The following is an 11,967-nucleotide window of genomic DNA, read 5'->3' on the forward strand; positions in this document are numbered from 1 at the left end:
TCTAGCCAGAGGCGAGGGGCCCACTGATCTGGGAATCCGGAGCTGACCCAGAATTGCAGCGCTCCCGGGCAATCCCGGCTCCCGCGGGCCCACTAGCTGGAAGAAGGGGATCCAGAAAGTTCCACGAGCGTTGTGAACCCAGGCTTGGGCCCATCCCCACAAGGCCCTTCCGCACAACTCCTCCCCGCCCGAGCTCCCCCCGCGCCGTTGCCCAGGTAACCGCGGGGCGGTGGCATAGGCGGGAGGGGCGGGACTTCCGGCGGGTGACGCGCCTGGGCTCGGCTACAAAAGGAGACTGCTGCGGCGCGCCGGCCGGAACTTTCCAGAACGCTCGGTGAAAGGCGGAGGAGCGGCGGCTGCCCGAGCTGCGCACAGCAACGCGCTCCTTCCCGCTCCCCCACACCGGCATCGGCCCGCTCACCGGTGAGTTTCAGCCCTCGCGCGTCCCCTCGTCCCAAGTCTGGCGCCACAGGCGGCGCCGGGAGGCTGGATGGAGCCGCGGTCGGGAGGCGGTTGGCTCCGCGTGGGCGGGAGGGTTGTCGGTTCCTGTATCCTCGAATCCCCTTCTGGAGGGCTGGGGGGTGCCCCGGCAACCCTTGCCGGCGCGCAGGGAGTGGGCCCAAGACCTTTCCTGAAGCTTTTTCCACCCCTCCTTGAGGTCTCCAAGGATCTGCCGCCTCCGGCTTTTCCTCTGCGGGCGCTCGCTGAGGGGGTGGGGGGAGTCGGGGGGGGCGACCCTGCGCGCACGCGCGAAAGGACCCTTGGGGCGAGGGGCTGCGGGAGGAGCCGGGCGGAGGCTGCGGCTTTCGTTTCTCTGGTCTCTCCTCCTCCTCTTTGTTGAGTGCTGGGTTTCTCCCACCCCTTCCATCCGGGAAGGGGAAAGGAAGGAAACCGTAACGGTTGGCCCTGAATGCAAGGGAAAACCTAACAACATGTAAACTATGCTGGCTTGTGGGGGCGAGAGGGGTTCGGTCAAAACAGGAGCTACTCTCCTGTGATTGAGAAAGAGACTGAGCGGGGAGGGGAGCTAGTGTTCTTTATCAGTTTCGTAAAACACTACTCCCCGCCTTGTGCCAAAGTGTTTTTTCTTGGAAATGTATGATTTATCAGGTTTACCAAAGAGAATAATAGTGGACTGAACCTGTTAATACCCCTTTTCTGTACTGCCCTTTGTCGCTACTTGGGAAGGGAAACAATCCAAATAGTAGTCGCGTTAGTATGGACCCTTCCAGGTGGAAACCAGCGCTACAGGAGGTTTTTTAATTATTCCCTGGTAATTATTAGGTTATATTTAGTCTGTTAGGATTTACGGGTGAGTTACCAGAGGAATTGTTACTTTCTCTGTGAAACTTAAGGTGGTGGTCTTACCAGATTTGTCGAAGAACAGATTTCTTTGCCTGAACTCTTGATTTTTATTAATTAAAATTATGAGTTGAAAGTCTGTTAAAGTTGAGCTTTCTTGTTTTAGGCTGTAGAAAATGGTGAAAGAAACCACTTACTATGATGTTTTGGGGGTCAAACCCAATGCCACCCAAGAAGAATTGAAAAAGGCTTACAGGAAACTGGCCTTGAAGTACCACCCTGATAAGAATCCAAATGAAGGCGAGAAGGCAAGTAGTACACCCATAACATAGTTGAATCCTTCTTATCAGGTGTATAATATTTCAATTACAACGTGAAATTATGTTTAATATAGTGGCTGTCCTTTTTGAGTGAAATTTATCCCCTTTTTTTCAAACAGTTTAAACAGATTTCTCAAGCTTACGAAGTGCTCTCTGATGCAAAGAAAAGGGAATTATATGACAAAGGAGGAGAACAGGCAATTAAAGAAGGTGGAGCAGGTGGTGGTTTTGGCTCCCCCATGGACATCTTTGATATGTTTTTCGGAGGAGGAGGCAGGATGCAGAGAGAGAGGAGAGGTAAGAATAACCTAATCTACATGTAACAAACTAAAGTTAGCCCTTTTAGTCGAAGCAGATTCTTGAGAATTCAACTATTAAACGCTTGTTTACTTGTTAGTATAATGTACACTAACTTATGGTAATAGTTTTTTAAATGAATTTTGATGAAACTAAAAATAGCTAAGCCAGTCAAGTACTAAAAAATGTATCTAAAGTTGTTGGGAGTATATACAGCTTCATGAAGTATAAGAACATAATTTTCAAAACCTTTTTCACAGATTTTATGTGATCCTCAAACCTAGTGGGAAGTGCAGTGGTTTTATTCTGTCGAAAGTAAATTACCTATCAGAATTCTAAGTTTTTATCAAGGTCATATATAGCCATGCCATCAGTCTTCACTGGAACACAAGTTCATTGCCTCCAAATGGCCTGCTGTCTGTCTAATCTTTCTTCAGTTTTATTGCATCAAAATATGTGCCTTTAACATGTGATTTCTGGACTGTAGAAATACTGTTCATAAGAGTACAGTGTTCTGGTCAGAGTTCATCTTACTCTGTTCCCACTGTGGTTTATACAAACTAATGGGTAGAGCCCATTCTAGAAGGAATGGGCAGGCTATTAAATTTCTTCTTTGAGTGTTTTTGGATTCCGAAAGACTGGGAATTGTATGTGTTTTTAATACTACACAAGGTGTTAGTTGCCGCATGCAGGATCTTTTTAGTTGTGGCTTGTAGGATCTAGTTTTGCTGATCAGTGATCAAACCCAGGCCCACTGCATTGGGAGCATGGAATCTTGGCCTCTGGACAACCAGAGAAGTCTCACAACTGGACATTTTTATTCAGATTTTCTTGAAAGGGGTATGTTTTACTATTTTTTTTAAGACATTTAAACAATTTCCAATCAAACTCAATTGGCGAACTACTACATGTCTTAAATTGGTGAAAGGTATGATATTGAAAAAAATTTGCTTAAATTTCATAAGTTTTATTCCTTCCCTGTACTGTAAAGTCTATAAAGCGCTGAAGTAAGAAGGGCAGCTTTTAGCACGGCAGAACCAATTATGTGGAATTTGGGATACAGAAACAAAAGGTGGGTCCAGGAGCAGAAGGTTATAGTTAATGGTACTTTACTTTTGATTGGAAACAAAATGTTCGTTATACGTATTGTGGAGGTAGTTCAAGATCTTCTTTAACTTAAGCCAAAGATAGTATTTCCTGGTGGATAAAGTCATTGTGAAAGAATCACTAGCTAGGAACTTATTAACTATTGACAGGTCACTACATTTCGGTAGCTTCTGTTCTTGCATAATCTCCATCTTCCACTTCCCATTTCCAGATGAGATATGCCATTCCTTTGTAGCTCCTGGCAACATAAAATTTAGATTTCTTCAAAGAAAAAAATTCACTTACTTAGTTTGTAGTAGCCATATTTACATGCTCAGTAACCATGTGTGACTACTGGCTATTGTATTGGCTAGCACAGGGTATAAAACTTCTCCCTTAATGCAGAAAGTTCCTTTGGAAAGCACTGGGGTAAAGAAAGAGAAATCTAGCCTTTAAACAGTCAGCTCAGCAGTAAATGTGCTGTTCCTACTTCAGGAAGAAGTAGGAGTTGATATTCTTTGGAGGCTGAATAAATATATCAGCTTGCCTGGCCAAACTTGATTAGTTTTTGAAACTTTAGTGTGCTGAAGAGTTTTTGGATGATTTAATTGGTCATGTCGCTCAATATAATACATGAATCAAGGAATATACTAGGACAGAAAAACAGTTTTGGGTTAAACTGTTGTGAAATGTGTCTATTCAAATAATGTGAGTTTTTTCAAATGATTTTTGCAGTTAATGTTTTTGGTTGCCATAAATATAGGAGGGCCACAACTACATCCATATGTGTTACTTAATCTCACCTGATTTTCCTTTTTTGAAGTTATACCACAGTTAGATCATATGTGAACCTGTAAGGCTCATCTTTCATTTTCCTTTACCATTTTTACAGTGCATTGAATACAGGATGCAGCTTTCTAAAATTTTACTAATTTTTGGCTGTGCTGGGTCTTTGCTGCAAGGGCTATTTGTGAGCAGTATTTTAAATGAGGAATGTTTTGTTATAGGTAAAAACGTTGTGCATCAACTTACAGTAACCTTAGAAGATTTATATAATGGTGCAACAAGAAAACTAGCTCTGCAAAAGAATGTGATTTGTGACAAATGTGAAGGTATGTCTTAACATTCATAGTTCAAAATGGAACTGAAACCTTTCTGGATATATAAAACTGGCAGATACTGCGTTGTGCAAATATGAAAACCACCTGAACGTCTTTCAGAAATAACAGCAAATTATCGGCACTTTTATTTGTGTGTTTTGAATACAGGGTGGAATTGATATAATTTGGTGTCTTTCTACTCAGCATTGTTCAGAGATGAGTACTTCTATCCCCTCTAGAACTTGAGGCACTCCAGTGGCTTCATAATCTTAATACTTAGTAATGTTCTCTTTTGGGGTAGTCAACTGAAATTACTGGCTGTGATGTGGATCTTTTTAAGGTTTTTTTTTTTTTTTTTAATAAATACAAGTTATTTGTTGAAAATGGAGTGTTTTCTAATGAGAGGAAACTGAAATGTTCTCATTTCACAGCTGAAGTACTCTTAGAAATTGTGCTTTGGGAGTGTATGTTTAAAATCCAAAATACTGAAATAGTTCATTGAGAAAAATAGCGGTCAAGATGTTTATAATGATAACTAAAGCTGATGTGGCAATATTTTATCAAAAAGCCTGAATTGTAGTTTTTTAAAGGAGCTTCCATCAGACCTTGAAAATATTAATGAAGTGGCGTGTTCAGGGACTGTCTCACTAGAACATTAATCCAACACTAAATTCAAACATTCTTTTTAAACTGTTAGGCCGAGGTGGTAAGAAAGGAGCAGTAGAATGCTGTCCCAATTGCCGAGGTACTGGAATGCAAATAAGAATTCATCAGATAGGACCTGGAATGGTTCAGCAAATTCAGTCTGTGTGCATGGAGTGCCAGGGCCATGGGGAGCGGATCAGTCCTAAAGATAGATGTAAAAGCTGCAACGGAAGGAAGATAGTTCGAGAAAAGAAAATTCTAGAAGTTCATATTGACAAAGGTGAGTTCTAAGCCACTTTTCTATTTTGATGAATTATATTCTACATTTTGTAATTGCTTAAAACCATCATAATTGGGGATAGTTTCTTAGGAACTGTTGGGGTAAAGAATGGATGTGTTTTTGATTTACTAATCTGTAAGAACTTAGACTATGAATATTTCTAACGATTTCTGCAGATTAGATAAACATAGCTGTTTCTACCTCTTGGGTAATAACCTAAAACTTTCTTTAAATACTCTTAGGATTTACTTTTTTTATTTTGCCTATTTCTTAATTTTATCAGTTTATTTAAAAATCCTTTAAAATGTATTATAGCAGTACATATTCATTGTAGAAATTTAGAAACGTGTATACAGCCACAGAGTAAATTGTGCTGTACTTAGTATGAAATAATCAACATGGATGGATCCTTCAGACTTGGCTATTTTTAAGTGAAACTATTATTACATGTAATATATACATTAATTTATGCCTCTGCAATAGTAGTCTCCCATGCGACTCAGTACTCCTCTTAATTTTTTTTCTCCTTGACTGGTCCATGTCTGGTAGGGTTTGAATGTCTCCCTGTCTGGTAAAACCCCCTTCTTGATACCAATGATATGTACTCAGGAGGGCATTTAGTACTAAGTGAAACCATTTATGAATGCTACACTTGCCTATACCCTCCCAGCCCCTACCTCATGCCACACTACATGTGGGATCTGAGTTCTTCCTTTGCACCCCCTGCAGTGAAAGAGCAGAGTCTTAACCACTGAACTGCCAGGAAAGCCCCTGCCAGTAATCTCAACCTTGTTGGAACAACCAGTAAAACTTAGATCTGCGTTTAATTGCTTCACTAGTGTAGCAAGACAGTTACTTTGCCTCATGCTGCTGCTGCTGCTAAGTTGCTTCAGTTGTGTCCAACTCTGTGTAACTCCACAGATGACAGCCCACCAGTCTCCTTTGTCCATGGGATTCTCCAGGCAAAGAATACTGGAGTGGGTTGCCATTTCCTTCTCCATTTGCCTCATGAATGACCTGTTTATTTTGGTCAGTGTATAATACTGATATTTTGGTGTAAGTCCATCTCTTTGTAGAGGTACATACTAAAGTATTTGGGTTAATTGGTATGTCTGGATTTTGCTTGAAGTATATGTAGGAAATGTGGGTGGAAAAGTGTGTAATACATGAAATAGTCATGAACTGGTAATTATGGATCTAGATTGATGTTATATAGGGATTTGTTCTACTGTTGGCTACTTAGTATACGTTTAATACTTTCCATGATAGAAACTAAAACCAAGTTGCTCTTGTTGGGTGACCTCAGTGATCTTTCCTTCAGGAAATCCAGAGCTATTACTGCAGTGTAAATGATCTGCAAACACATGAGTTCTTTGTAAAGGTGTTAGTTAGCTAAGTAAGCTCTTACTGAACTTAACTGAGCCAGAGGGAAGAAATCTCAGTAAGTATGTTGACCTTTAAGATACATTTGCTTATTGGAAAAATTTTTCTATTCTTGACTATTATAGACACTAACCACATGGTCTGAAAGTGTCTAAAAGATTGTAAAAATTATCCTTTTTTAAAAGATTAAAAATCATTCAATGAAAACAGTATGGATTAAAAAAATTTTTCAATTTCATATTACTTCTAATACAATAAAGGGAAGAAAGTCTGACTTATGCTTACTACATTTAGTAGAAATAATTTGACTAAGTGTTTTTTAAAATAATGAAATTGAAATAGTAAAGCATTTATGGTTACGTTTGCCAGTCACTGATTGGCACCAACATAGACCTTTTTCTTTAGTCCTCACAAGAGCTGTGATGGAGAGGTAGGTCTGTGGGAAAGCTGATGCTTAGGAAGGTTATGTAACTTGCTTCCCCAGGGTAATCCTGCCTAGTAATAAATAGCAGCTCTGAGATTTGAGGCTTGATTTGTTTGCCTCTAGAATTTGTGTTCTCCATTATGATCACTTTCTTTAGTAAGAAGTTGGATTGGTCTAAGCATGTGTGCATTTCTGGTAAATTCTCTACAACTTGAGCATCCACAGAGACTTACACACAAACATGCATTTGTGTTTCTTAGTAGAGACTCTGACCTTAGTTAGATGTTAAGATGTAAAGTTAGCTTTTTGTTTTTAGGCATGAAAGATGGCCAGAAGATAACATTCCATGGTGAAGGAGACCAAGAACCAGGACTGGAGCCAGGAGATATTATCATTGTTTTAGATCAGAAGGACCATGCTGTTTTTACTCGGTAAAAATTTATAAAATACTCAAACTGACATCTTGCCTATTTGGGATTTTTTTTTTTTTTTGCAATTTGAATGAGCTTTTCATTAGGTTTAGAACACTGTTTTTGGAAATAACCTAGAAAAGTATAGCAGAAGAATGAGGCTATGTATGTTTTTTATAAATGATTGTTAAATCATTAATGTTTCAAAGAATTAGATTCTGTTTTTGTGTCTAAATTTACATAAATTGTTGCCTGATCTGGTTTTTGAAGGATATTCTTCAATTAGAAGATGTGTTGTATAAGTAGGTGGATTAGGAACGCATCCCATGACAAAATTTAGCTCCCAGATTTTTTTTTTTTTTCAAAACTAATTTTGAAATATGTGCCTTAAAGTTCTCACCAGTTTCTTCATTTCCTGAGTTTGTGATAAGCTTGGTTGCAACATTTGACTGGAATAGGACTATAGTAACTGTTGGGAGTAACATCTTGAAAGAACAGGTTTTGAATTAATAGTGTCTCAACAGTAATGGGAAATGCTGTCAAGCTCAGAATTTTGATGCTATCATTTGAGGTGAATCCTCTATTTCTGGAGAGTGATCTGTGATGAAAATATATTACTAATATGAACTGGAAAAGAAAGCAAGCACAAGGAGGAAGTGTACTGTTACAAAAGGTTGAGTTCACAATGTGCCAGGCACTATGTTAATTCATGTACATCAGTAAAGAAGATCTTACTGTTCCCTTGAAATTGGCCATGTCCCCTTTTCATAGACCCTGACTTATCCAGGACCCAGTCTGAGATGTGTTCCACTGCCTAGAATGTGTGGAGGGATTCTGAAGCTTGTCCAGGAAGCTCTGCTGGCAGGTTACATGTATTTGCTGTTCCCTGTTCTCAGCTCATTTTAAAAATGAAGAAGAAAGGGCATCTTTTGAAATATACCATTTGTTTCTAAGAACAGAATTGCCTATTTTGGTACTTGGAATCATTGGTGGTTTGAAAGCCCTAAGCATATGCCATGTTTCCATTGTACAGACGAGGAGAAGACCTTTTCATGTGTATGGACATACAGCTGGTTGAGGCATTGTGTGGCTTCCAGAAGCCAATATCTACTCTTGACAACCGAACCATAGTCATCACTTCTCATCCAGGTATGGTAACTAGATAAGTGTTTCTTTCTATACTGGTGTTCATTGCTAGTAGCTAGTACAGGCATAGAGGAAAGTGGCATTTCAGTATTGCTCAGAACATAACCATCCTTGAGCTGAGCTGAAATTGTGCATTCTTGACTCTCTTGTGAGCCCCTAAAAAAATCTATAAATCAAATTTATAGAAACCAGGATTGTTTCACATAAATGTATTCCTAATCAGTGAGCTAGGATGTTCCTCTCTTTATTTTCCCTACCTCATAAAAATGTGATTGTATTTAAGGAGTTTGGCTTTAATGTTTTTAGGTCAGATTGTCAAGCATGGAGATATCAAGTGTGTGCTAAATGAAGGCATGCCAATTTACCGTAGGCCATATGAAAAGGGTCGCCTAATCATTGAATTTAAGGTAAGCTTAGAAAGTACTTCAGAAATATTTGAGAATGACTAGCTTATTAAAATTTTATAAGTTTTTGAATTGCTAGAAGTGCCAAATTTATATTCTTTGTCTAGATCTAATATTACTCCTGTCATGTTGAACATTCTTTGTATCAAGTTGGTTTGTTTGCATCACTGTGGCGGGGAAGGGCATGCATGGCAAGTGGGTATTTTACTAATGAAAGGCTTACAACAGAAGCATGTTAGCTAGTGTGGATTTCTGACAAAATATTGTAACGCTCTGGTTCTTAAAGCAATCCAACCATTTCCCTTAACCTTAAATTGAGTCACCTCAGACCCACAAATTTAACATTTTAAAAATTGCTTTCTGATTAAGAATAGCTTTTTTTAAATATCCATTAAAAAGGGTTAGAATGTGTTTGCTGAATAGAAGTGATCATTACAGTGCAGTTACTATTTAGTAGGATTTTTTTCAAAGACTTTACCTTGAATTCTGGTTCAGAATACTAGATGATATGTGTCTTCTTAGACCATTTGTTCTAACTAACCTGGGATTGGCTAATTTACCAAATAATTGTGTGATTACAAGTGTGTTTTCTGGGGAAAATGGGTCAGTGGTAATATGTCTAAGGAGGGATAAATAAATCATTTAAACTTTCCTTTAAACGGTAAAAATTTCATTTTATAGGTAAACTTTCCTGAGAATGGCTTTCTCTCTCCTGATAAACTCTCTTTGCTGGAAAAACTTCTGCCTGAGAGGAAGGAAGTAGAAGAGACTGATGAAATGGACCAGGTAGAATTAGTGGACTTTGATCCAAATCAGGAAAGACGGCGCCATTACAATGGAGAAGCATATGAGGATGATGAACATCATCCTCGGGGTGGTGTTCAGTGTCAGACCTCTTAGTAGGGCCTGTGAATAACACTCACTGCTGGTGTTTTATTTGCAGTAGTGATTGAGTGAAGGACTATAATCATAATATGCTCACTACTTGCTTTTGTTTTAATATTCAACTATAGTAGTGTTTAAAAGTTAAATGAAGAATAAACTCGAATATAAAAGCTCTGACTTTGCCCTGTATGTATGATGACTTCAGTGTGCAAGATAAGTTTAACACTTGTAAAAACGACTTTAAAAATTTCCCCTAGTACTTGTTAGGCCATACTTTGTGATTGATTTCAGCTATGTACATGGAATAGCTTAGACTGAAATGCCAGGTATATGTATTGACTTCAGTGTATGACCCTTAATTGTTAAGCTATGAAATTAAAACTGTGTTTAACTGGCAGTCAGACAAAGAAATTAATGTGGAGAAGTGTTGGTCTGTATAGTTGTAGTAAGTGGGATTCATTGTGATGCTTCTGCATTTATTCTATTGCCTCAATTGTTAACTTGAAGATGGCATGCTGTATAACTTAATTTAGCCTGTGGTATCAGTGATAGAAATGATACCTTTGTAAAGAAGGGGTTTATCATAACTTGCTGCTTCTTGAGGGCTTGCACCTGTAGAATTGCATTCCCTTCTTCTGTGCCATCTTTTATTAATATATATAGCTATTGGTCCTGGTTACTTTTTTTGCTGCGCCCCCCCACTTTGGACCACAGTAAGCCTTAGAGTAGTGACTTCTGGAGCAGGGAAGCTTAGAGTGATGAGACCTTTACATGGAGAAGTAATTTGCATGTATGAGATAGGAAGGTGTTTTTGTAGGTATGTTACAGGCTTACTTTAAACCATTTAACTTACGCTCCAGAGTAACTGTAATTTAATGTTGGTAGTATAGCAAATTATGATGAATAGCTTTAATTGTATGTTTAAAGTCATATGTTCACAAGCTTAAATCTGGTATCAGAATTTAAGCAATTCTTGAAATGTATGAATGTCTCTTTAATATACTGATTACAAAGCATGTCCAGTGTGTCACCACAGGCTTTTTTTTCCCAGGTTAAAGCATTGGCTTTTCACTAGTTAAGATTACTAGTTTCATTTAACTAAAGTGAATAACACCAAAAAAGTACTATTTAACCATAGTTGGATGTTTAATACTAAACAAGGGTGTGGAGTGAAAGTGGAGGGATGAGTAATGAGCAACAAATGGGATGGGGGTCTTAAAAAATTTTTGCAAACACTAAAGTGGAATGTGGGTTTTTGCTTGTTCTACTGATTCTGTATCTCTCATAATCAGGAGCCTTAAACAGTTCTAACATGGACATGTACTCTACAACCTAACTTCCCCTTACAACACTTGAGTCAAAAAGAGGAGACTGAAACTTGGTGTGAAGTGCCTATTTCCCAAACATTCAGGTTTCTTCTCATACTGACAGTCTTAATTGATAGCTTCTCCCCATCCTATCATTCTTGCGTTCTGTCTTTAATCTGGCCAGGCAAGTGTTCAGAAAGGAAAACAAAATATTGGTCTAAAAAATTCTACACCTAAACCTGTTTTATAATGCATTTTTAAAATTACAAAAATCCTTACATGAGGCTTTAATATTTATTAGTCATGAGGGAAATAAAATGAAAATTCAGTTAGATATACCACTTTGTACCTAGTAATCCAAAATGGAAACAAGTGAGAATATGAAGAAATGAGAACCCTGTACCTTGTTGGTGCTTTAGCATCAGTCCTGAACATTCTATTAGAGGGACTGATGCTGAAGCTCCAATACTTGGGCCACCTGATGCAAAGAACCAACTCATTCGAAAAGATCCTGATGCTGGTGTTTTAACACGTGAATGAACAAAATGTGTCATATATGTATTTGTAACAGAAAGGCCTTTACATTTTTATGAACTACCTAGGCAGATTCATAGAGCACAGATTACCAAGGGCTGGGAGGAATGGAAACTTAGTTTGAAAACAGTAATGGTTGCACAACAGTTAATAAGGTTAGTGCTGCTGAATTATATATACTCAAAAATGGTTGAGTAAGCTTTTACTTTTGTTTGACCACAGTAAAAAATATTTAGACATCACTAGAATAAACTAGTAATAACCTGGAGAGGCAGAAACTGACAGGTTTGTAGTCTGTAAAAAACAAAACACACCAAAAGTTAGTTCTTTTTTAACTCTAGCCAAGGTCATCAAAGAAATAGTGCATTCACAGAAATGTAGCTCCCTGGCCCCAGCCCTAATGCCTCCTTAATGATGCTCCCCCTGTCCATTCATACTTGCAGG

General features: G+C 38.6%; 1 protein-coding gene across 1 annotated transcript; it reads left to right on the top strand.

The window, feature by feature from the left end:
* On the top strand, positions 293-11,059 carry DNAJA1 (DnaJ heat shock protein family (Hsp40) member A1). The gene is made up of 9 exons (XM_018052362.1): positions 293-423; positions 1,469-1,610; positions 1,742-1,919; positions 4,013-4,117; positions 4,803-5,030; positions 7,154-7,268; positions 8,281-8,396; positions 8,700-8,800; positions 9,479-11,059. The coding sequence occupies exons 2-9, from the start codon at positions 1,479-1,481 to the stop codon at positions 9,695-9,697; spliced, it is 1,194 nt and encodes a 397-aa protein (XP_017907851.1). The 5' UTR covers positions 293-423; positions 1,469-1,478; the 3' UTR covers positions 9,698-11,059.

The sequence above is a fragment of the Capra hircus genome, chromosome 8 (genome assembly GCF_001704415.2).
Source record: "Capra hircus breed San Clemente chromosome 8, ASM170441v1, whole genome shotgun sequence".
NCBI lineage: Eukaryota > Metazoa > Chordata > Mammalia > Artiodactyla > Bovidae > Capra > Capra hircus.

Bases quoted from the DNA above. Each gene is read 5' to 3' on its own strand.
- DNAJA1 (XM_018052362.1), top strand. From the start codon at position 1,479: ATGGTGAAAGAAACCACTTACTATGATGTTTTGGGGGTCAAACCCAAT. The intron at 7,269-8,280 runs GTAAAAATTTAT...TCCATTGTACAG, and splicing joins GACCATGCTGTTTTTACTCG to ACGAGGAGAAGACCTTTTCA. The intron at 8,801-9,478 runs GTAAGCTTAGAA...TTCATTTTATAG, and splicing joins GCCTAATCATTGAATTTAAG to GTAAACTTTCCTGAGAATGG.